Source organism: Amblyomma mixtum, chromosome 3 (assembly GCF_055824585.1).
Source record: "Amblyomma mixtum isolate Tamu chromosome 3, ASM5582458v1, whole genome shotgun sequence".
Taxonomy (NCBI): Eukaryota; Metazoa; Arthropoda; class Arachnida; order Ixodida; family Ixodidae; genus Amblyomma; species Amblyomma mixtum.
In genome coordinates this window covers 155,701,305-155,723,616 of record NC_143014.1, presented here as the reverse complement: position 1 = coordinate 155,723,616, position 22,312 = coordinate 155,701,305, and the positions used below count along the sequence as shown (strand labels likewise).

General features: G+C 46.9%; 1 protein-coding gene and 2 pseudogenes across 1 annotated transcript in view; 1 reads left to right on the top strand and 2 right to left on the bottom strand.

The window, feature by feature from the left end:
- LOC149352445 (soluble guanylate cyclase 88E-like) overlaps positions 1–22,312 on the top strand; it is a 204,853-nt gene that overhangs the window by 152,378 nt on the left and 30,163 nt on the right. Inside the window, exons 6-7 of the mRNA XM_089581618.1 lie at positions 14,850–14,979; positions 22,096–22,242. Coding sequence (XP_089437744.1) covers positions 14,850–14,979; positions 22,096–22,242 — 277 coding nt within the window. The remainder of the gene's footprint in view (positions 1–14,849; positions 14,980–22,095; positions 22,243–22,312) is intronic.
- LOC149352447 (uncharacterized) lies at positions 4,801–5,683 on the bottom strand (annotated as a pseudogene).
- LOC149352446 (uncharacterized) lies at positions 8,871–9,674 on the bottom strand (annotated as a pseudogene).

The following is a 22,312-nucleotide window of genomic DNA, read 5'->3' as shown; positions in this document are numbered from 1 at the left end:
TCAGGCTCTGAGGGATGCCGTAGCGGAGGACTCTGGAAATTTCGAACACCTAGGTTTGTTTTACCGCTACTGTGTGACGTCACGATTGCTCTGCACAGCTGCACCCCCACCGGCGCGCTGGTTGCTAAGGAATGGAGGAGGTTGCGCCGCTGCGCGGAGGAGAGGCCACAGTTGGCACGATTCCAGCTAAAGGAGGCACACGACCACGAGAATGAGTCATTAAAGGCTTTTGCCTTAAAAGTGGCTAATGTGGAATCAACATAAATACTATATCAAAATGAACGTTTGTCTGCATTAGAGAAATGACGTCCTCAGAGTTATTTGTCGCAAAAGGGTCTTCGATCTTCCACTCGTTTAAGTGCTTCTGTAGACAGAGGCTGCTTTCGTTTTACCAGGTACTTTTAAGGCGTAAGCCTTACTTGCCCCATTGAGGCAAAACCTGTCTGTATTTGTGTTTGTGAGTGTGTTAACGCTCGATGGTACATATAAATGATGGCGTCCTCATGCAACCTGGGAGGTGCCGGTTAAATTAATGATTCCAGCGTTGGCAGCGCCTGCCATCCCAGGGCTGTGGCGCATCGCTTAACCGCTGCACAACTGCACCTGGAGTGGTAGGAGGGCTTCCAGGATTCTGTGAATGGTAACTAAAGGAAAATCAATTCCGCATATATTTGATATAAAATACTATAGGCTCCTAACATTAGTGCATGTTTTCTTCTTTGAAATTATACATTAGACATTTTAATACATGGATCACCGTGTGCTTTTCGCTTACGACCGTTAAATATTATATAATTGAATTTCTTCTTTCATGAAGTTTCTGTTTCGGTTGCATCAACCGAACGATGGTTGTGATGTGTAGTTGACGTTTAAGTCACAAAAAAAAGGTGGGATTCAATGCTGATAGATAGTTTTAAGTTAATATAGGGCTTAAACCAGCCAGCTTGAACAGCTGGAATCACTACGAACGACATATCAATAGTTATATTGCCGTCTTTTCACATGTGTGTCTGACATCACCTAATTATCAGCTACACGGCCTAGCCGTCGTTTGGATGAAGAAACCAAAACTGAAACAACGTTAACAAGAAATGTATTTTATAAATTATTTAGCCGTCGTAGGCGAATACCACGGGATGCATCGTGTATAAAATCTCTAGCGCCTCGTTTGAAATAAGAAAACATGGAAGCGAAAGTTTGCTGTCTATCGTCATTTAGCCCACTATCTATGGCGTCATATTCCCAAAGGCACGTTCACATTTGTGCAAAAATCCGGCGAGTGAAGCGGGTTCGACCGCTTTTGACGCCGACCGACGCAAAAAGCGGCGCGGCGAGGCCGATTTGTAGAGGACCGATTTCTGCCGTAGCCGATCATATTCCCGCGGCAACACCGTTCGAACCAGCACCCGTAGCTTCAGACTGAATACGTCGTCGTTGCTGCTTTTTGAAGGGAAAGCATCACTACGGGGCTTCGGGCTTCAATCGACGACCGTGCAGTTTTGACCTTCAAATGACCTTGAGCTTCGAAAGCAAAGGAAGGGCGCATAACTGGCCCCCTATGATCGAGAGCTTAGGAAGCAAAGGGAAGGCGCATAGCTGCCCACTTGGAACAGTGGACACCTCAGTCTTGCTTTAAGCTACGTGGTGGTAGTGACAGATGTGCGCTTCATGCGTTGGCATTGACAACATTGTGGCAGAAACGCGGCACTTTGGTTCGCAGGCGTCGACAACGTTTTAGACTGCAATGATTTTAAGAAAAGGAAGTGCGCATAACTGGCTCGCTGGGTTGGGACACCTGAATGGCGCTTATAGGTTCGTGGGGTGATGAGAGAGAGATGTGGGCTGCATGCGTTAGCGCTGACAACATTGTGGCAGAAACGCGGCACTTTGGTTCGCAGGCGTCGACAACGTTTTAGACTGCAATGATTTTAAGGAAAGGAAGTGCGCATAACTGGCTCGCTGGGTTGGGACACCTCAATGGCGCTTAAGGCCGATTCACACGACGGACAGTTCGCCCGCGGCCCCCGCACTACGTGTTCATGCGTCAGCACATAAGAGAGGCACGCTGGGTGGATGGATGGATGGCGGCCGACAGCGCGCCTCTCAAAGTGCTGACGCATGAACACGTAGTGCGCGGGCCGCGGGCGAACGGTCCGTCGTGTGAATCGGCCTTTATAGGTTCGTGGGGTGATGAGAGAGAGATGTGGGCTGCATGCGTTAGCGCTGACAACGTTGTGGCAGACACGCGGCACAGCTGCAATGACCGCAGAGTTAATTCTGAGAGCACTCTCGCGATCAACCATTAACTGCCACCTGGCAGGGTGGAAGGGTGGGTGCGCTGCCTATCCGTGTCCGGAACGCACTCAACGTTACAGACGCTAAGCCGCTGATATGCGCCACAGTTTTCGCTCTCTAACCAAGTTCAGCAGTAGTTGAACCGCACCGTTTTATTACTGCGTTCACTGGTCTAGCACTTCATCTCGCCTCGTTTGTAAGAAAACTTGTAAGCGATAAATTTGTTTCATTTTTTTTTAGAGTTACGATTCTGTGCCTTCTAGGCTTAAGAGGAGCGTCACTTTGTTGACAATAATGGTTCCGATCCTGACAACCAGACAGCGCCACTAGGTCGAGCTTATCGTTGCATATCTCTTTGCATACACTGAACTACATGTAAGAATGTAAAAAAATTGCGTATAGTCCCGCAGAATACACGAGTTTAGCGTTCGCAAGCGGGGACATGCTTTAGGCACGCAGACAGCGTCGATTTATGCTCTTTTCTAAAAATGGTGGCGTATTCGCCGAATAAAGTTGCGTCGGCGCTCAAGCTTCTCTGCAGTGAACACCAACCGGAAGTGGCCCCGATAATGACATGACGTATGACGGCGTTGCGGTTCCAGCGAAGAAACAGTTGTTTCATATGGGAGAAAACAAATCCCATCGAAGGTGAAGCTCACGAAGCATTGCTTGGCGGCATCGGATTACGCACAGCAGCATGCAGACGAATGCAGCGGACATCTAAAATTTCAGCGATAATGACGTCACTACTAGTTTCCTCGTATTCTCTTCAATGCAGTAAGGAGAAGCCTGAGGATCGCCGCGATTTTAATTTACGATTCTATCACTTTTTTATATGCCAGGGCAAAAATGCTTTCCATGCTTTACCTAGAAGCTTCATTGATTCGAATTCTTGACTAACATCGAATTCTCAAAAAAAGATTTCAGTGTTGCTTTAAGGCAGAGCAAGGGCCGGCACGGCGGCGACTGCCTTCACGAAGGTAGCGCGTAGATCAGGAGTGTAGTGGTGTCGCGGTGGCGGCTACGTAGAGCCATGCTCAGGTATACTTGTCCCACCCGTCCTCGCAACGACAGTTTTAGTTGGGAGTGCCTAGCGTAGCGTCCGAGGGGCCATCTTTGGGTCATCTATTCACAGTTGGTAAAAGCTCCTGACCTGTGTGCCGTAGAAACTTTTTCTTTTTTTTAATGGCTGAAATGGATGCAGTTGAAGTTTTTTTTTTCTAAGTGTAAATCAACTGAATCTAACAAAAATTTAAATTCCAGAGCAAAGTTGGAGAAGTACTTCGCCTAGGGTTGTTGCTAGGACGACATTGTGCGTCGTACATAGTTAGTCTTAACTTGAAATTATTTCAGTGATCTAACAAAAGATAACTATTTCTCACATATATCATTATGGAGGGGTGAGAATGACCAAAAGGAAAGTACAAAAATTTAGAGTGAGTTATCGCGTCGAGCACATGTGAGGTATAGACTACATGAGATTAGAGGGAGCTATCGCGTCGAAAAATGCAGCTGCTATGCAACAATTGGTCCGAAGCGGGCGGGCATGAGGCCCCCATGCTGTCAACACCAACGTTTCGGAGTTACCGTTAACGTTGACTCAGAAACGACGCTTAGTCGAACGATGGCATTATTTTCCTGTTAATTTTCCGGCGCAAAACTTGACGGAGATGAGGCCGACGTTTTTTTACTCTAAGGAACTGGCCTCGGTTAATGATGTGAAAAACCACTGTGATAAATTTGGATTCGCATGTGCCATCTTGCTCGGCGTTCTGCTTCATTTTCTTTAGAAATGAAATACCGATTGCTTGAGCCAGCCTAGTCCACAGCTGGGCATGCAGTTCTCACATAAAAAAATGTTCGATTGGAGGCATGAGCGCTTGCTAATGCCTTAACACCTTTACTCTTCTACGTATTTTCTTTTGGGACTATCCCGAACCAGCGCACTGCTGGTATATTACTTTGCTGATGTAGGGCTGCAGTAAATATTGGTTTGGCGTTAGGCTCAGTAGCGACCTCTTATAGCGAGTGATCATTTCCTTCGGCATGATTTTCAGGACAGCGAAGAGTTTCTAGAATAAAAAAAGCGACTGTTCTCTTAAATGTAATCCTGCATTAAAATAAATGTGGAGTAAAAGAGAACTCGATGGTACGCAAAGTATTTAATAAACTGTGTGAGTCATAAAAGAAAAAGAGCTGCAGGTTTACAAAGGTTATGTCTGCAGTACACTAGACCGGATATTTCAAATTACTCGAATCAATTTTTTTCTTTTGAGAGTGGTGAAAAATGCTGTGCTTTTCTTCCTTGATGGAAAATCTGTCTGAGAGGGGCCAATATCTGTTTGTGTGGTCAAGGGCACAGTCGCCCCATTTTTTTATTGCAGAGACGAGCCACACAGTGTACGTAGTGGCATATTTTTTTTATTAAGAAATAGGCTTTATTATGTTCCGATGAGGTGTAGTGGTGAGGCAGACTTGTGCCACTTGCTTGCTGGCGCGTGCGGTTTACTCGACTTCTTTTTGGAGGCTTGGGTTTGGTTTACTGCCACAAACCAAGTGCTGGAAAGCGCTTGGCGAATGACTGTGCGCTTGAGGATCTGGCCATGTGTCCACGTTTCCGAAGTTGATCTGAAGGAAGTACTTTTCGTTGAACATGAGGGTGATGGGTGTCTTGGAGGGGCCGTCGGAGGCGAAAAGCTTGAGCATGGTGAACGACAATGGTTTGCCGTTCCACGAAGTGCCTGGTCGATTCGATTCCAGGTGCATTAGTCGCCTGCGCAAGCGCCGGAGTCTTGGATAAAATTTATCCAGGCCACGTACTGCAACTCGCCGTCCAGGTTACTGAAGCGGACGATAGGAGCTGGCTGCATAAGCCTTCCTTGCGGGCTGATGTTAAGCTCCTTCCTGGGCAAAAGCTTGGCCTTGTTGACGAGTGTTACGTGCGGAACCCTCAACGCAGGCCCAAGAGGCACGCTGTTCCTGCCGCCGAAAGAGGCAGCTTGCTTCTCCTGCTCAGCGTCCACGTCGTCTCCCTTGCCTTGGTCGGCCTGCGTGCACGACAGCTGCGTCGGCGGCGCTTTCTGGATTCCGTTGACGTTGGGGGGCGCCGCGGCTGCCCCTTCAGTGACGACGCCGACTGTCTCCGCAGCGCTGCCGTCTTCTTCGTCACTGCTGTCGCTGCTGGAATCGCTGCTCGAGTCGCTGGTTCTGCTACCGCTGTTGCTGTAGGTACTGGTGCTGTCGTCGCTCTCAAAGTGCTCGAGCACAGGTTGCAAAGCCTCAGTACCTCAGCATAAAACTCTCTCATGGGCCTCTTGGTATCATCGTCCCTAGGCCCGCTGCTTGTGACGGCAGAGGTCTCAGCACAGTCGCAGTCTGATGACGCCATGCTCGACTGCGCACATGAGAAACAGCGTTCACGTTGCAGCCGACTCCGAGTAGCGACCCACACTTCGAGTCTTCGGTGATGCCTCTGGCTTCCCGGACGCAAGGCGCTCGTATTAAAAGGGCGGTGTGCGGTTGCCCTGGTGCCCCGGTAATGATAATCATGTTGTTGTAGCCTACGACAGAATGATGATGGTGTCCTTTCAACGCCTGACGTCGTCGTTCTCTTCGGCTACCCATAAGATGCCTGTACTTTTATGACTAAAGGCAGGTGGCAGCAATGTGTCTTTTCCCTCTAACTCCGTTAATCAGTCCTTCCATTTTTCCTTGTTTTCGCCGAGGACCTGCGGTGTGAATTCTGAGGCGATGTCATGTTACCGCGTTCAATAGCCTCGCACTGTTGCTCAAAAAGCTGTAAGGTGGGTTGAGGCTTTCTTTTTGTCCAAACTTTGATTCGCAGATTTTGCGTTCGGCTGATAGAGAATGGCTTCTTTCAGAAATTATATTACTCTTGGGAATATGCTACGTCAAAAATAATTTTTTGCTCTTTTTCTTCGTCACGCCTTCCGAGTAAGCGACTGCACCTGGACGTGTTCTCTTCGTTCCCTATACTAGATAAAATTCAACGCTCTGGCGTTTTTTATCGGACACTAAAGGGTTTTGGGTTACAGTATGAAATCTGCCCTTGTTCGTCGCATTTTTTTCAGCCACTAGGGCCATTCCAGTACCCCGTCTCTCAAGGGAATTTGTGATGACTAAAGCGATTGGTTAATGCGGCTTAATCTTCAAAGCGACTCGGGCTATGAGGGATGCCGTAGTTGAGGGCTCTCGAAATTTCAACCAGCTGGGTTTTTCATGGTGCACTGACATTGTACAGTACATGCGCATCCAGCATTTCACCTCCATCTATCCAGCTACATTTCCTGAACTAAAAATCTGATTCCTCGCACTTGAGCCGGGATCGAACACGCGACTTTCTGGTCAGCAGCCGAGCTCCAGAATAGCTGAGCCACCGAGACTGCTCTGATGAATAAAACGGTTTTCAGCGATTTTATTAGCGTTTTTCTCAAAGCACCTTTAGAGATTTGTGCAGCTTTTTATCAGGAACTATAAGGCATAAACAAAGAGAATTTCTCATAGCGGTTAATTAATGATATTTACGTAACTGCAACTAGAATCAATAGCCTGGGCGCATTTGTATTTTTGTGACTAAAAAAATCAATTAACATGCGGCAATTTTACTGCGTCGACAACCATAAAAAACATAACAAATGTTGTTTTTATTGGTAGCGTATATTTTTAGTTCCACTTGTGTATAGCGCTGGTTGCTAATTTTGCACAAAATTGCAGCGCTCTGCAAATAGTAGATTTTAAGGAAAAGGTAGAATAGTAGATAAATAAAAACAAAAATAAAAATACTAAACAAAATTTAAAACGGCGGTTACTTACAGTTATCAAGACTTGAAGTTACTTATCTGGAGAAGATGCAGACAGCTTTCAGAAAACAGTTAAAATTACTTCACCTGCGCCATGATGCCTTTAGTGATGAGCTCACTTGGCTACATTTTCTGAACTAAAAATCTGATTCGTCGCACTTGAGATTTAAAAAATAGGCAGAATTAGATGCGCTTCCGCAAAACCTTTCCGCACGCTATGGGCCCACCTTGCGCGTTCTGCCGCCCTTCTTCGCAACGACAGCTTTAGTTGGGAGTGGCTAGCGTAGCGCCCGAGAAGCACTAGTGTAGGGCAATCTAGTCACAGCAAGTAAAACCTCCTGAACTATATGCCGTAGAGTATTTTTTTGTTTTATTAATGGCAGAAACGGATGCATTCAAAGTCTTTTTTCTTTTCTCAGCGTAAATCAAATGAATCTAAAAAAAAATGTAAATTCCAGTGCAAAGTTGGAGAAGCACTTCTCTGGGGGTCGTTCTAGGACGACATTGTGCGCTCTACATAGTTAGGCTTGTCAAGAAATCATTCAATTGATCTAATAAACGATGACTATTTCTCACATATATCATTATGGAGGGGTGAGAATGCGCAAAATGAAAGTGAATACAAGATTTTAGCGCCAGCTATCGCGTCAGAAAATGCAGCAGCTGCGCAGCAATTGGTGTGAAGTGGGCGGGCAGGACGCCGGTATGTTGTCAACACTAACGTTTCGTAGTTACCGTTGGCGTTCTCTCCGAAACGATGCTTAGTCGAACGATCGCCTTATATTCCGGTGAATTTTGCGGCGCAAAACTTGACGGAGATGAGGTCGATGTTTTTTTACTCTAAGTAACTGGCCTCAATTAGTGCTGCGAAAAACCTCTGTGATAAATTTGCATTAGCTTGTGCCATATAGCTTGGCGTTCTGCTATATTTCCTTTGGAAATGAAATACCGATTGCTTGCGCCAGACTAGTGCAGAGCTTGGCATGCAGTTCTCACGCAAACAAAATATGCGATTGAAGATATGTGCGCTTGCTAATTCCTTCACATCTTTACCCTTTTATGTATTTTCTTTTGGGATTATCCAGAAGCAGTGCATTGCTGGCTTATAACTTTGCTAATGTCGGGCTGCAATAAGTATTGATTTGGCTTTGGGCTAAGTTGCGACCTCTTGTAGCGGAAAATAATTTCCTTCGCCACGCTTTTCAGGAAAGCAAAGAGTTTCGAGAAAGAAAAGCAACTGTTGTCGTAAATGTACACTTGGATTAAAATAAATGTGCAATAAAAAAGAACTCAAAGGTACGTAAAGTACTTAATAAACTGAGTGAGTCATAAAAAAAAGGCTTCCAGGTTAACCAATGTTATGCCAGCAGTACACTAGACCGGATGTTTCAAATTATTCAACACAATTTTTTTTCTTTTAAAACGGTGAAAAATGCTGGGCTTTCCTCCCTTCATGCAAAATCTATCTGAGAGGGGCCAATATCCGCCTTGTGCGGCCAAAGCCGCAGTGGCCCCATTTTTTTACTGCACAGACGAATCACACAATATACCTAGTGGCATCTTTTTTTTTTTATTAAGAAACAAGCTTCATGATGTTCCGGCCAGGAAAAGTTGTCAAGCAGACTTGTGCCGCTTGTTTTCTGGCGCGTGCTCCTTACTCGACTTCTTTGTGGACGTCTTCTTTTTGGAGGCTCGGGTGTAGTTCACAGCCACAAACCAAGTGCTGGCAAGGGCTTGGCGAATGACTGTACGCTTCTAGATCTGGTCGTATGTGCCCACGTTTCAGAAGTTGATTTGAAGGAAGTACTTTTTGTTCAACATGACGGTGATGGGTGTCTTGTAGGTGCCGTCGGGGGCGAAAAGCTTGAGCTTGGAGAATGACAGTGTTTTGCCGTTCCACGAAGTGCCTGGTCGGGGTGATTCCAGGAGCATGTAGTAGCCTGTGCATACGCCGGAGTCTTGGATGAGACTGATCTAAGCCACGTACTGCAACTCGTCGTCCAGGTTACTGAAGCGGACGATCGGAGCTGGCTGCATCAGCCTTCCTTGTAGGCTGATCTTAAGCTCCATCCTGGGCAAAAACTGGACCTTGTTGACGAGTGTTACGTGGGGAACCCTCACCGCAGGCCCGAAAGGCACGATGCTCCTGCCACCGACAGAGACAACTTGCTTTTCGTACTCAGCGCCCACGTTGTCGACCTTGCCTTCGTCGCACTGCGTGCAGGATAGCTGCGGGGGCGCCGCTTTCTGGACTCCCTTGACGTTGGGGTGCGCCGCGGTCGCACCTTCAGTGACGACGCCGACTGTCTCCGTAGCGCTGCCGTCATCTCCGTGTACTGCTGTCGCTGCTGGAAATGCTGCTCGAGTGGCTGTCGCTACTATACAGCCATTGTTGTTGGCACTGCTGCTATCGTCGCTCTCGCTAATGCTCGAGCACAGGTTGCAAAGCCTCAGAAGCTCAGCATAAAACTCTCTTATGGGCGTGTTGGTATGATCGTCCCTAGGCCCACCGCCTCTGGTGGCAGCAGTCTCAGCACAGCCGGACTCTGATGACGCCATGCTCGAGTACGCACAAGAAGAACAGCGCTCACGTTGCTGGCGACGCCTTGTAGCGACCCACACTTCGAGTCTTCGGTGATGCCTCTGGTCTCCCGGACGCAGGGCACTGGTATTAAATGCGCAGATTGCGGCTTCCCTGGTGCCACGGGAATGGGGCCCGTTCAGCGCCTGACGTCCTCGTTCTCTTCAGCTGCGTATCAAATGGCTGTATTTTTATGATTAAGTGGAGGCAGTGGCCATATGCCTTTTCGCTCTAACGCCGTTCATCCGTCCTTCGTACGGAAGATGTCTCCTCTTGTTATTGTTTTCTTGTGTTCGCCGAGGATCTGTGCGTGAATTCAGGGGCGATGTCATGTTACCGTGTCTAAGGCCACCGCACTGCTCCTGAAAAGCCTGTAAGGTGTGGTGAAGCTTTGTTTTCTGAAAAAATTCGATCTTAGGATTTTGCGATCATGTGATGGAGAATTTTTTACCTTTCCGAAAATATATTAAACTTGGGTATACGGTAGTTTAAAAGTAATTTTTTTTTGAACTTCTTCTTCTTCACGTCTACCGAAAAAGCGGGTGCACCTCGCTGTATTCTCTTTGTTTCGCGTGCTGAAAAAAATTCAACGCTCCAGAGTTTTTTATCGAACACTCATGTTTTTGGTTTGAGTTCGGAATTTGGTCATGTTCATCGTACATTTTTCAGCCACTGGGTTCATTCCTGCAGTTCTTCGGTCAAGAGAAGTTGTGATGAATAAAACGATTGGTTGATGGAGTTTAATCTTCCATAGCTGGTGAGGCTATGAGAGACGCCGTAGCGCATGGATCCGGAAATTTCGACACCGTGGGGTTTTTCAACGTGCATTGACATCGTACACATGGGCCTCCAGCATTTCACCTCCATCGAAATGCAACCGCCGCAGGCGGGATCGAACTCGCGTACTTCGCGTCAGCAGCCGAGAACCATTGCCACTGAGCCACCGCGACGGCTGTGATGGATGAAGCGGGTTTCAGAGATTTAATTTTTTTTTCAAAGCACTTTTGGATATTTGTGCACCTTTATATCAGGATGTATAGCGCATAAGCAAAGAAAATTTCTCAGAGCTGGTAATTAAGAACGTTTACATAACTGGAACTTGAATCAATAGGCTAGGTGCATTTGTATTTTTTTAGTGAAAAAATACATTCACAAGTTTTCAAATTTATTGCACCGACAAAGGCAAAAAATATGTTGGAAGCGTATAATTTTAGTTGCAATAGTGTAAAGCGGTGGTTGCTAATTTTGCACAAAAGTGCAGCACGTTCTGGATTTTAAGAAAAAAGTACATCAGTAGAAAAATAAAAAACAAAAATAAAAAATACTAAACAGAATTTAAAATTCGTTTCGAGCAACCTGGGTCTATATTAAAGATTCGTTGCAAATTTTATAGCCATAGCTTTTTTTTACAACTGCTGTACAGGCATCTTTTGAAACTCCTATTCAAAGTCTCACCCCTCCTTAACAACCCTCCACTTTCCTTCCCCACCCCCGGGGCCTTCCTCCTTGGAGCGAAGGCCCTATTTAATCCCTGCCAATGATGAACGCTTTGCCCAGACGAAGACAAGTCCCCTTGTCGAAACGTTGGCTCGCAACCTGAGGTATTCCCCTCCCTTGTTCATTTTGTGATCGCCAAGGACCATCTACCACACCCTCTCTCTACCATGGACTCCACTGATAATATACACCTTTTTTATTTGGCGTGCCCGGCGGCCCTCCGCTCGCCTCTTCCTCCCGTTTTTAATGTTTTCCTCTTTGGATTGCGTTCGTAACGCTCAAGGGCTCTATTATTCGCTGTCATCTTCAGTGTTCGTAAGCTCGTTATTACATGCGTATTCCATTCTTCCCGTGCTTGTTTCGTACTATATAAAAGTTTTGTGCGGTCCTGTGGACATCGGGAACTAGTGCTAGGCTTTTTATCTGTATTGGCCTTTTCCTCGGGTACGCCTTTAATTTCTTTGCAGCGTTTCAACACCTTCCAGCACAATCGCATCAGGAAAAGCAGCCACCCTCGACCTCGAAATCTGCAACTCGAAGATCGACTACATGAGATGTGTACAGGTTTTTAGTTTAGGAAATATGCGTCGCAATTTCCCATTTAACGGTTTTCGAGTGGCTTGTGAGACTCAGATTGCTCTCCCTGAGCCACCGTGTGGCTCATTTTCGCACATGTAGTTCCTCGGGAAGCTGTCCGTGAGCTGATGCGCAATGCCACGGTGGGGAGGTGATAGCTGAAATTAATTTATTTTAATCAATTTCACTGCAACTTGTTATGGCGGAAAAGTTGCGCACATGTAGTTGGGTAGGCTACCACCTGCCCACGGCGGAAGGTGGTCCACCTGCTGTTGTCGTGAGCACGTGACCCAATGCTGTCGCATGAATAAACACACTGGGTCAACTTTTCGTATTCATTCGTAGGCTATATATATATATATATATATATATATATATATATATATATATATATATATATATATATATATATATATATATATATATATATATATTTATTTATTTATTTATTTATTTATTAGTACCTCACAGGCCCCGAAGAGCATTGGGTGAGGGGGGCAAATCGAAAAAAAAGGTACATACAGATGGAAAAAACCGTAATATATATATATATATAATTAAGCAAACAAGGGAAGGGGATTGAGGGGCTCGTTATAAATATGACAGAAGCCAACAGCCACAGAAACCAAGGGGCACAGGGGAATTTTTTTTAATTAATTTATTTATTTTGTGGTGTTGATCAATTTAGAATATTTCTGCATATGTTATCGCTTAAAGCTAATTGATTAGAAAAGCAGAAGAAAAAACAACCACGTGCCGCCGGTGGGCACGTGGTTGTTTTTTCTTCTGCTTTTCTAATCAATTAGCTTTAAGCGATAACATATGCAGAAATATTCTAAATTGATCAACACCACAAAATAAATAAATTAATTAAAAAAAATTCCCCTGTGCCCCTTGGTTTCTGTGGCTTCTGTCATATATATATATATTTGTATATATATATATACATATATATATATATATATATATATATATATATATATATATATATATATATATATATATATATATATATATATATATATTAAGCAGACAGGGAAAGGGGAATGAGGGGCTCGTTATAAATATCAGAGAAACCAGCAGCCACAGAAACCAAGGGGCACAGGGGATATTTAATTAATTTATTTATTTTGTGGTGTTGATCAATTTATAATATTACTGATATGTTATCGCTTAAAGCTAACTGATTAGAAAAGCAGAATAAAGAGCAACCACATGCCGCCGGTGGGATCCGAACCCACGACCTCCGAATTACGCGTCCGGTGCTCTACCACTGAGCTACGGCGACGGCTGTCAAACCTTCTGCTTTCGGGGGTATTTATGTTTACAAATAACCTAACCTTGGGAGTGTTTACCAGCGCCACCCACGTTCTTAAGCGGCGGACGTGGAACGTCCTCAGTTACCGCAGGTGTGACGTAGAACGTCATCGAACGAAGAGGGTGGGAGCTGCGTGAGAACCCTCTTATGATTCCTATGGCGTCAAGGCTGCCAGAACCGAGGCCCTCGCTAAGCAATTAAGCAAACAAGGGAAGGGGAATGAGGGGCTCGTTATAAGTATGAGAGAATCCAATAGCCACAGAAACCATAGGGCACAGGGGATTTTTAATTAATTTATTTATTTTGTGGCGTTGATCAATTTAGAATATTACTGAATATGTTAACGCTTAAAGCTAATTGATTAGAAAAGCTGAAGAAAAAGCAACCACATGCCGCCAGTGGGAACCGAACCCACGACCTCCGAATTACGCGTCCGGTGCTCTACCAACTGAGCTACGGCGACGGCTGTCAAATCTTCTGCGTTCGGGGGTATTTACGTTTACAAGTAACCTAACCTTGAGAGTGTTCATCAGCGCCACCCACGTTCATAAGTGGCGTACGTAGTACGTCCCGAGTTACCGCAGGTGTGACGTAGAACGTCATCGAAAGACGAGGATGGAAGCTGTATGAGAACCCTCTTATGGTTCCTATGGCGTCAAGGCTGCCAGGACCGAGGCCCTCGCTAAGCAATTAAGCAAACAAGGGAAGGGGAATGAGGGGCTCGTTATAAGTATAAGAGAAGCCAACAGCCACAGAAACCAGGGGACACAGGTGATTTTCATTAATTTATTTATTTTGTGGTGTTGATCAATTTCGAATATTACTGAATATGTTATCGCTTAAAGCTAATTTATTAGGAAAGCAGAAGAAAAACAACCACATGCCGCCGGTGGGAAGCGAACCCACGACCTCCGAATTCGTGGACCTCCACGACCTCCAGACACATGTCCCGCCACAAGCGCGTATGCACATGTGTTGTGCGCACTGTACACCATGTAGGCCGTGCAGCACAGCTCACAGAATTGTCACAGACGAGAATCTAGGCCTTTTTCACTGAAAAACCTGAAAACAGCCTTCACTGCACATCAGCCGTCAGCTAGATTGGCAGCATAGACAAAAATTAGCTGGGGCTTAGCTTTGGTTAAACCTGGTAGGTTGCGTAAGCGTCCATAGCGTTCCTTTCGGGATCATCACCGGTTGTAGACGACTCGGTTTCGATAGAGACGCGGTGCGCCCGTCTAGCAGCGTCTTGAGCGCGCTGCTTATCAAGGCGCTGTTCGCGTTCATCTGTCTCCGAAGCCCGTTGTCTTTTCCTTGCTTCGTCAAGCCGACGTAGCCTCTCTTTCTGTTTATCAGGCGGCATAACGACTGAGCCGGCAAGCGAGCGAACGCATTTTAACCCGCCCCCCCCCCCCCCCCCCCCCCCCCAGTTTTCCAGCCTCCTCTCCACACTCCACACCTGACGAAGGCGCGGCGACGGCAGCGCCTTCACTCGGAAGCGGCGCGGCTGCATCTGTTGCGCACCGTACCTCGTGCTGCCCTTACCCGACGGCTTGAAATGGGGGCCCACCTGCAGTCGCTCTAAAGGTCAACCGTGTCTCGCGGCGCCCCTACGAGAAAGGCTGAAACCTGGCGTAGTATTGCTTACGCAATAAAAAGTGTATGCCAAGGTTTTCACTGGGAGAGCAAAAGCAAAAAAAACAAGCAAATGCGGTGAGGCGCACGCCTCAAACGAGCTCACACCTTTCTGTCGTTGGCACAGGCTCAGTGGACTGGACGAGCTGCAGATGGCGGGCCTCTACCTCGAGGACCTCTGCATCCACGACATGACGCGCGACATTGTGCTGGCTGAATGGCAGCACGGAGCCAACCTCGAAGTCTCCTACCGTGAGGTGAGCCGAAGCGGACAGGGATTTCTAGCTGATGAGTGTCCTACGATTTTTTCACTTCTAAGGCTGCTATCAGTGCACATCTAATGTTGAAATATTTAATTGCAGAATGTTGTGCTCGTTGGGGTATGGGAGCAGGAGTTTTCGTGAACCAGGTGTCTCTAGTAATTGCGCGTCTTGAAGAAAGACGGCTCGGTTTATTACCAAACCATAAGAGGTTGCCACTACTATACTCCGCAGCTTTCCAAAGGGTGGGCGGCGCACAGACACCATGGCATGTGCATCGTCTGGTCGTCGCTCCATCTAGAGCTGTGTGGAAGAGTGCAAAAAATAACCCAACCACAACGGCCCCTTCTCCCACTTGGAACTCGCTCTTGTATGGAAACGGTCGGCAAGCGTTAAATGAAGAGATGACGGCTATTTGGTCGGAATCAGGTTCTCGATTCTTCCGAATCTACATGTAAAAGTGCTACCTTTGCTCAGTTCTTGCGCCGGACATATTGAGGGGCTCCGTGAACTAAAAGAGGTTGAGACACCAACTTTTGAGGCTATAAAACGCTTGTTATGGGCTTCCTCTGTATGCAAGGCCATCCACGACCAAGTATTGGATGCGACCAGCGCTTAAAATATATTTAAATTCCTGCTCCACAGAGTCCTTAAGTGCACTTTCTCATGATCGAGACTCATCGATAGCATGGTAGTTGCTGACGTATAGCCGTGGGAACGATGTCAGTGAATATTAGGGACATTACAACGCAGTAACGTGACGTACTGGGAACAGCGACGCGTGACATTGGTCGCGCGCTGCTTCGGCGACTCGGTGGTCAGCGTACTGATCGGCAAATAAGCCTTTGGTGACGCATCAGCCGGCGTCACCATCAGCGGCCGAGCAAAACCGATACGTCGATGAGACGATGACTAGTTGCTCTTGTTTAGACCTTCTCCGTACTATGAATAAGCGAAACGAGCGACTACATTTCATATGGTGACGCCTCGACACTGAACAGCGGTACAAATAGTGCTCGCTAGTCCGCGGGTTCGTATGCGCGATGTCGGCGATTGTGGAGAGCGAGTTTGCAAGTTTTAGCGAAAAGAAATTGCCAGCGAGCATTGTTTTGACAACATTGACCTGATTGGTTGGTTTGTTTATGGGGTTTAACGTCCCAAAGCGACTAAGGCTATGAGAGACGCCGTAGTGAAGGGCTCCGGAAATTTCGACCACCTGGGGTTCTTTAACTTGCACTGACATCGCACAGTACACGGGCCTCTAGAATTTCTCCTCCAAAGAAATTCCAGCCGCCGCGGTCGGGATCGAACCCGCGTCTTTCGGGTCAGCAGCCGAGCACCATAACCGCTGAGCCACAGCGGCGGCACACATTGACCTGAAATCGAGTCTAAGGACGCGAATACATCGAGCGGGAAGCGCCACTGTTAGGCTGTGTGACCCAGTCAGCCGACCAATGCTACAGGTGCCTGGCCTGCTAGCAGTCGTAGGCGTCGCTTGAGGACAAAAAATTCAGCCATTTTATTTATCACAAATGGGCACCGAACATACTTCTAGATAAACGAATTTAAAGTCAACTTCTGGACACCTCGGAAAAAGCAGTTACGAGGGAGAAACACCGGTCCTACACGGTGTCAACAACCTGGCTATGAAGCGTTCTCCAGGCTGGCACTCGCATTCTTCAGCAATTCTAGCAGGTTTATCGCACTGCGTTAACAAGTGAACGTACCGTCTCTGCCCAAAGTAATCGAGCAGCCGCGACAGCAGCGGGAGCGGGCTCTCAGCCTAGCGGCGGCGCTGCGATTCCCGCCTCTGGCCGGCGCTCCCCGGCTGCTTAGTGTAAACTGGGTGACGTAAGCCAGCGTTCTCGCCCTCCTTCCTTGGAGCGATTTCTCGCCTTTGGAGTGCTATCATACTGAGCGAGGGCGCAGGCCTACGTCAGCCAGTTTACACTAAGCAGCCGGGGAGCAGAGGAGAGCGTCGAAGATAGCAGCGCCGTCTCTTGGCTGCAAACCCGTTCCGCCGCCGTCACAACTGCTCGGTTTCTTTTGGCAGAATACAACCAGCGCAAAAAAGAAGATTGTTTAACCTAAGTAGACCGCAGCTCGCAATTCATGCCAAACGAACGCGCAATTGTTGCCTGCAGAGAGATGCAGATCTATGCAAACAAAAGTAGCGCAGAGATGCAGTCGTCATGGGCGCATTGTTTGGGGAGTTACGTAGCCGCGCGGTAAATGCTGCATCGTGTAGAATTATCTTGAAGCACTCATTTAACGAATACGCGAACTGTTTGCTATACAAGACGCAGAAAAAAGGAAGGAGCAGATATCGTAATCAGTAGCCCCGGGACCCTGATCAGTGTCGTAGCGCAGCTGCGCGGGCGTAGCGAAGTGAAGAAAGCGACGAAGGGTATTGGTCGGCACGAACAGTGAGACATCGTGCCGCTGCAATGTGAGCAGGGGACCGGAGATTGACACACTGTCAGCTACTTGCCACCAGAGAATAGAATTACACTGGAAGGAGCAGGAGGATTAGTTTAAAGGAGGCAGGTGTTGCGAAAGCGTATATAGGAAGGCGTAATCGGATGGTGGTTACTATGGCAACCGTCCGGAAGGTGGCTATTGTGGAAGGAAGAGGGTCTGGTGAGAGCGGAGGTATCCCCAAATAGAGGATGGTTACCGTAGCAGGGGAAGTGTATGGTAAGAGCTTAAGAAGGCGCAACCGATTGGTGGTTACCATGGGAACCACCCGGAGAGTAGTTACCCTGGAAGGAGGAGGAGGTTTGCCGTGAAATAAGGAGGGCATGGCGAAAGAGTAGGAAGGCGTAACCGGAGAGTGGTTACCACGGGAACCGCCCAGAAGGTGGTTACCGTGGATGGAGGATGCGGTGAGAGTAGAGGAATCGCCAACCGTATAATGGTTACTGTAGAAGGAGGAAGGCGGAATATAAGGCACAAGCAGACGGCGGTAGCCACGGGAACCACCCGGAAGATAGCTACCCTAGAATGAGGAGGAAGGTTACCGTGGAGAGGGTCATAGTTGGTGCCGCGCGCTTAAAGTGGCAGACTGAGAGGAGAGCTAGCTGAAAAACGAGTATGTGGGGAAAGCGCTCTAAGTCGTACAGATACAAAGTCGCTGTCATTGTCTCTACCTCAGAATATCTTAACATAAACACCTCAGAAGCTGCCTCTGAATCTCGTGTTATAGAGGGGTAACCGTCGTGTAAATTTTTGCATTGCATCTAGAAGCAGAATTGTTGCAAGGCAAGGCTGCAGCAAAGGCGACCACCTGTTTTTTTTTTTTCGAACATAATTCTCAGCGAAGCGAAGTTGCAGTGCCCGTATTTATTTGAACGTCGATCTGAACACGTAGCTAGGCATTTTTTGAATAGCTTTCCGAAACACGCATTCTTTTTCCGATGTGGTGTAAACTTCTCTGCTTGCGAGCTTTGTGCTCATGTATAGACTGGGTGTCCCTTTGCAAACAACAGTAAGGCCTCGCAGACAAGTGTCCCACCGTTCGCAGTACATTTCCTGTGGAACTCGCTTCAGTGCAAAGCGCTATTCGACTGCGGTTAACACACGAAATGGGGATGCGTTTACTCGCCGTTCCGAAAGGTATAGCCTTTCCGAGTACGCTATATTGGCCGTTCTGTGTTTCCGATGAGAAATCCACGCGCACAAAAAAACAGAAAGCAAGGTTCAGTGTTCAGTAAATTGGCACTGGTTCATTCTAAAAAGAACAACGCTAAAGGACATGGTACTAGACGAAAAAGGAACATGATGTGCACCTTAAATGAACTTGGTCGATCCAAGCTAAGGGGCTTTGGATGTCTGAAAATGGAACATTCGCGTAATTCGACCCTTCTTTCTGGAGCCATTGCCTTAATTTTAGGTAGCCCTGGCCAGATGACGTACCGCAGGAACTCAGTGCTCGTACTATGCCTTTCTTCGTCTAACCTTCGTAGAGTAATAAAAGCTGCGCAGAGAAAACAAGGACAATCCGAGAACAAGAAAGCACACTCACACAACACTTGTTCTCGCTTTGTTCTCGTTTTCTTGGCGCAGTTTTTATCAGTCGACAACGATGAACAAACTATCCCGTCAAAATATTCTGCTTCGTCTAGTGCTACGTTCTTTAGGCCTGTTCCTCATAGAATAAGCAGAAAGTTGTCGGTTTACAACCTCTGTGAAGCTCTGATAACTAAGCGCACGGATTCTCGTAATTTGTGCCTTTCTCTTCGCCTACACAATGTTTCTCTCCCTTCTCTTTCCTTTCGCAATCTTTGATCAGCTCTCAACAGTCACAGTGCCCACCGTCATCTGCCTTGAGGGCTATCAAGTAGCGTCGATAATGTTGGGCTTGAGCTAGGTATCTCTAATCCCCGCAACCCTGCCTCCGATTCTCTACACGTCAACCGCAATTCCGTCCTACGCAAAAACTTGAGGTGCATTATTAGCTCACACGCTAGGCTCATGGTATTTCCTTATTGCGAAAAACTAAAAAAAAGAAACAAGAGAACGCATTCCGTCAGCGATAACTGATACGCCGCTAGCTCCAACACGTTTTTCTAGAGCGTGACGATGCTCAAAGGTAGCCAGTTAGACACTGAAATCGTTGTAATCATACTACTCATATGCATGGTTGGTGAGCCTATCGCCACCAGCCAGTTTGTAGTGGAGTTGGGGCAGTGAGATCGAAGCTGCCACGAGCCCCGACTTCCGACCTCTACCGGACCACAAAAAAGGACGGATAGTGAGAGCGGAAAACGACTCGGTTTATTACCCAGCCGCGACAGGGCGCTTATGCCTCTCCGAAGCTTCTGACGAGGAGAGCAGGGTCTTGTTACTACGGCAATAGCGTCTCTTTGTTGGCACGTACAGCGCGCCGTGCAAGACCAATAAAAATGGTCCTACCATAACAAGAACTCTTAAGCGAGCTGCTTCGTCGTCGCAAAGTATTTGTGCGCGGATACCAAATTTGCGAATACAAATAGAGTAACAAATGATGAAGCTCAGATGCATTTATTTATAATAGCGTTTTTATTTTCACATGCAAGCACAATGAACTGTGCTGAAGAATAAACCAGTAATTTTTAACGCTGAAGGACTAGCCTGAACCAGCAGGACCACAGCTCGGAACAGTGTTGAGGGATAATTCTGTGTGAACAGCGTCTGATGTGAGAAGAGGGCAGGTGAAATTGACGTAGCTTTCCTTAGCATGCGATGTTGGCATTGTTGTGCGCGATGCTGCCAACGTCCTTGTTGCCGCCTTCATAGGCCCTGCTTAACTTTCGTCTCCTTTCGCGTGTAGCCATAGATCAGAATCAGAATTTTTTTTATTAGTTATTCAGTCGATGGGTACAGATTGATATGCAGAAGGTCCCATAGTCGACGACTGCAAGGAGACCTCTTTACAGGATACCCTTGTGATGAATAAAACAATGCGCAGAATTTTACGAATGAAAGGTGACAATTGAAACATAATATACGCAGTCGGATACATTGAACGTGAACTTTGAAAAATAAAGGAAGCTAATGGTTAAATAATGGCTAGTAGGTGTTGTTTTATTGCTTTCTTTTTAAAATGAAGCAGTGTACGCGAATTTTTAACGTTCAGAGATAGCGTGTTCCATAATATTGATGAAAATTGAACAGTCTGCTTACCATACTCACTACGAACTATGGGTAGGAGTAAATTGCTGTTAGAAGGGGACCGGGTAATGTTTGAATTGGTGAGGTTAGGTGATAAGATCTGAACAGATGCACATACCATGATGAGCGGCAGAAGCACACAGGCGAGTGGGGGACCATGTGACTCCGCGTGCAGTTCCACAACAGTTCGCTGTGGCTCAGAGCAATCGTACCTTACTGCAAAATAGGACGCACGGTCAGTGTTTACACTCGACAGAACGGATTGATCGCTATCGCAAGACCCTACAGTACAGTGCACCGAGCCGACGTGTTGTTGAACAGCTAAAGGTGAAGCTCGGTAAGTTTTGCAAGTGTATTGAGCAGCTATTGTTGAGAATGTATTCCCGGATATTTTATTTATGCGAAATATTTTGGAATGCATTCCCGGGTGTTTGATTTGTGCGAACTATTTGTATCCTTTCAAACGTTCGAAACACATGAGACACTGACTGTTCAAATAGAATGCAAACGTTAATGTATAATATTGGAGTTGTACTCGAAATCTTCGAATATTCCACGCCCTTTTTGTTAAGCTATAGTCTCGTAGAAGAACACAGGCTGTTTGGTACATGACAGGAGTAGTGCTCTTGCCGTGCTGCTAGTCCACCCCAGCGCACATGGCGCCCCAAAATGAGGTGATCTTCGCACTACAGCAGTTCAAGCTCGCGCTCAACAGCAGGCATTCCACTTTAACCGAGGAAGAAGGGAAGATGAATGACAATTTTAGGAGTGTAACAATGAATTACGATATTTTTAGTTAAAATTAGACTAGCTGCACGGTCCTGCCAAGCTCTTCTAGTAAACAAAAGATCTTATCAACAAAAGCCAGAGCGTGAAAGTCTCAGAATGTACAGAATTGGCAGAGCTAAAAAACCCAAAATAATCAATAAGCGGCAGATAAATAACATTTTCACAATAACGGAGAAATATGGCAGTCTCATCAGCGATTCTTAGAATATTGTTGAAGTCGCAGAGGAATTCTAGACAGGCTTGAATAGTAGACGAAAGAATCAAAGCACGAAGGCAGATATTGTGGCATCGAAGAAACAAATCTTCGGTAACGAAAGCAGAAGTAATGAAAGCCTTGCGAGAAACGCGGAAGGGAAAGGTGAGGGGCTAGTGACTGCAAGTTTGCTCAAGGGCGCGCTAGAAATAATGCGCTAGAAAAAGCTTGCCACCCTGACCTCATGCGCGCCAGGAACGTGAATGAATGCTAACATGCCATTAATCATTACGCCATTGATGCCATTAATCATGTCATTAATCATGACATCGAGATGATGTCAAAGGTTAGCAAGTTTTATACCGATTACCTGTCTGCTGCTTATCAGATATTAACCAGCGTTTACCTGGAACCTTCGTTCCCACGCTAGCATACCCCCGGTTCTGCACTCACATGGCGCATGTATGTGGCGTTCGCAGCAAGAGCGCAAGAGCCGGACGCTCGAAGAGAACCTGGTGCGACTGGACGCGTGGCGCCAGAGGGGCGACGAGCTACTCTACTCCATGATCCCCAAGTCAGTGGCCGACAGGCTGCGCCGCGGGGCCCACCCCGTCGACACGTGTGAGGTGAGGGGCTGTCCCGCGCTCACCGGCTTCGCTGCGGAGATGCTGCGGCGAGGCGGCGTTAGGTTAACAG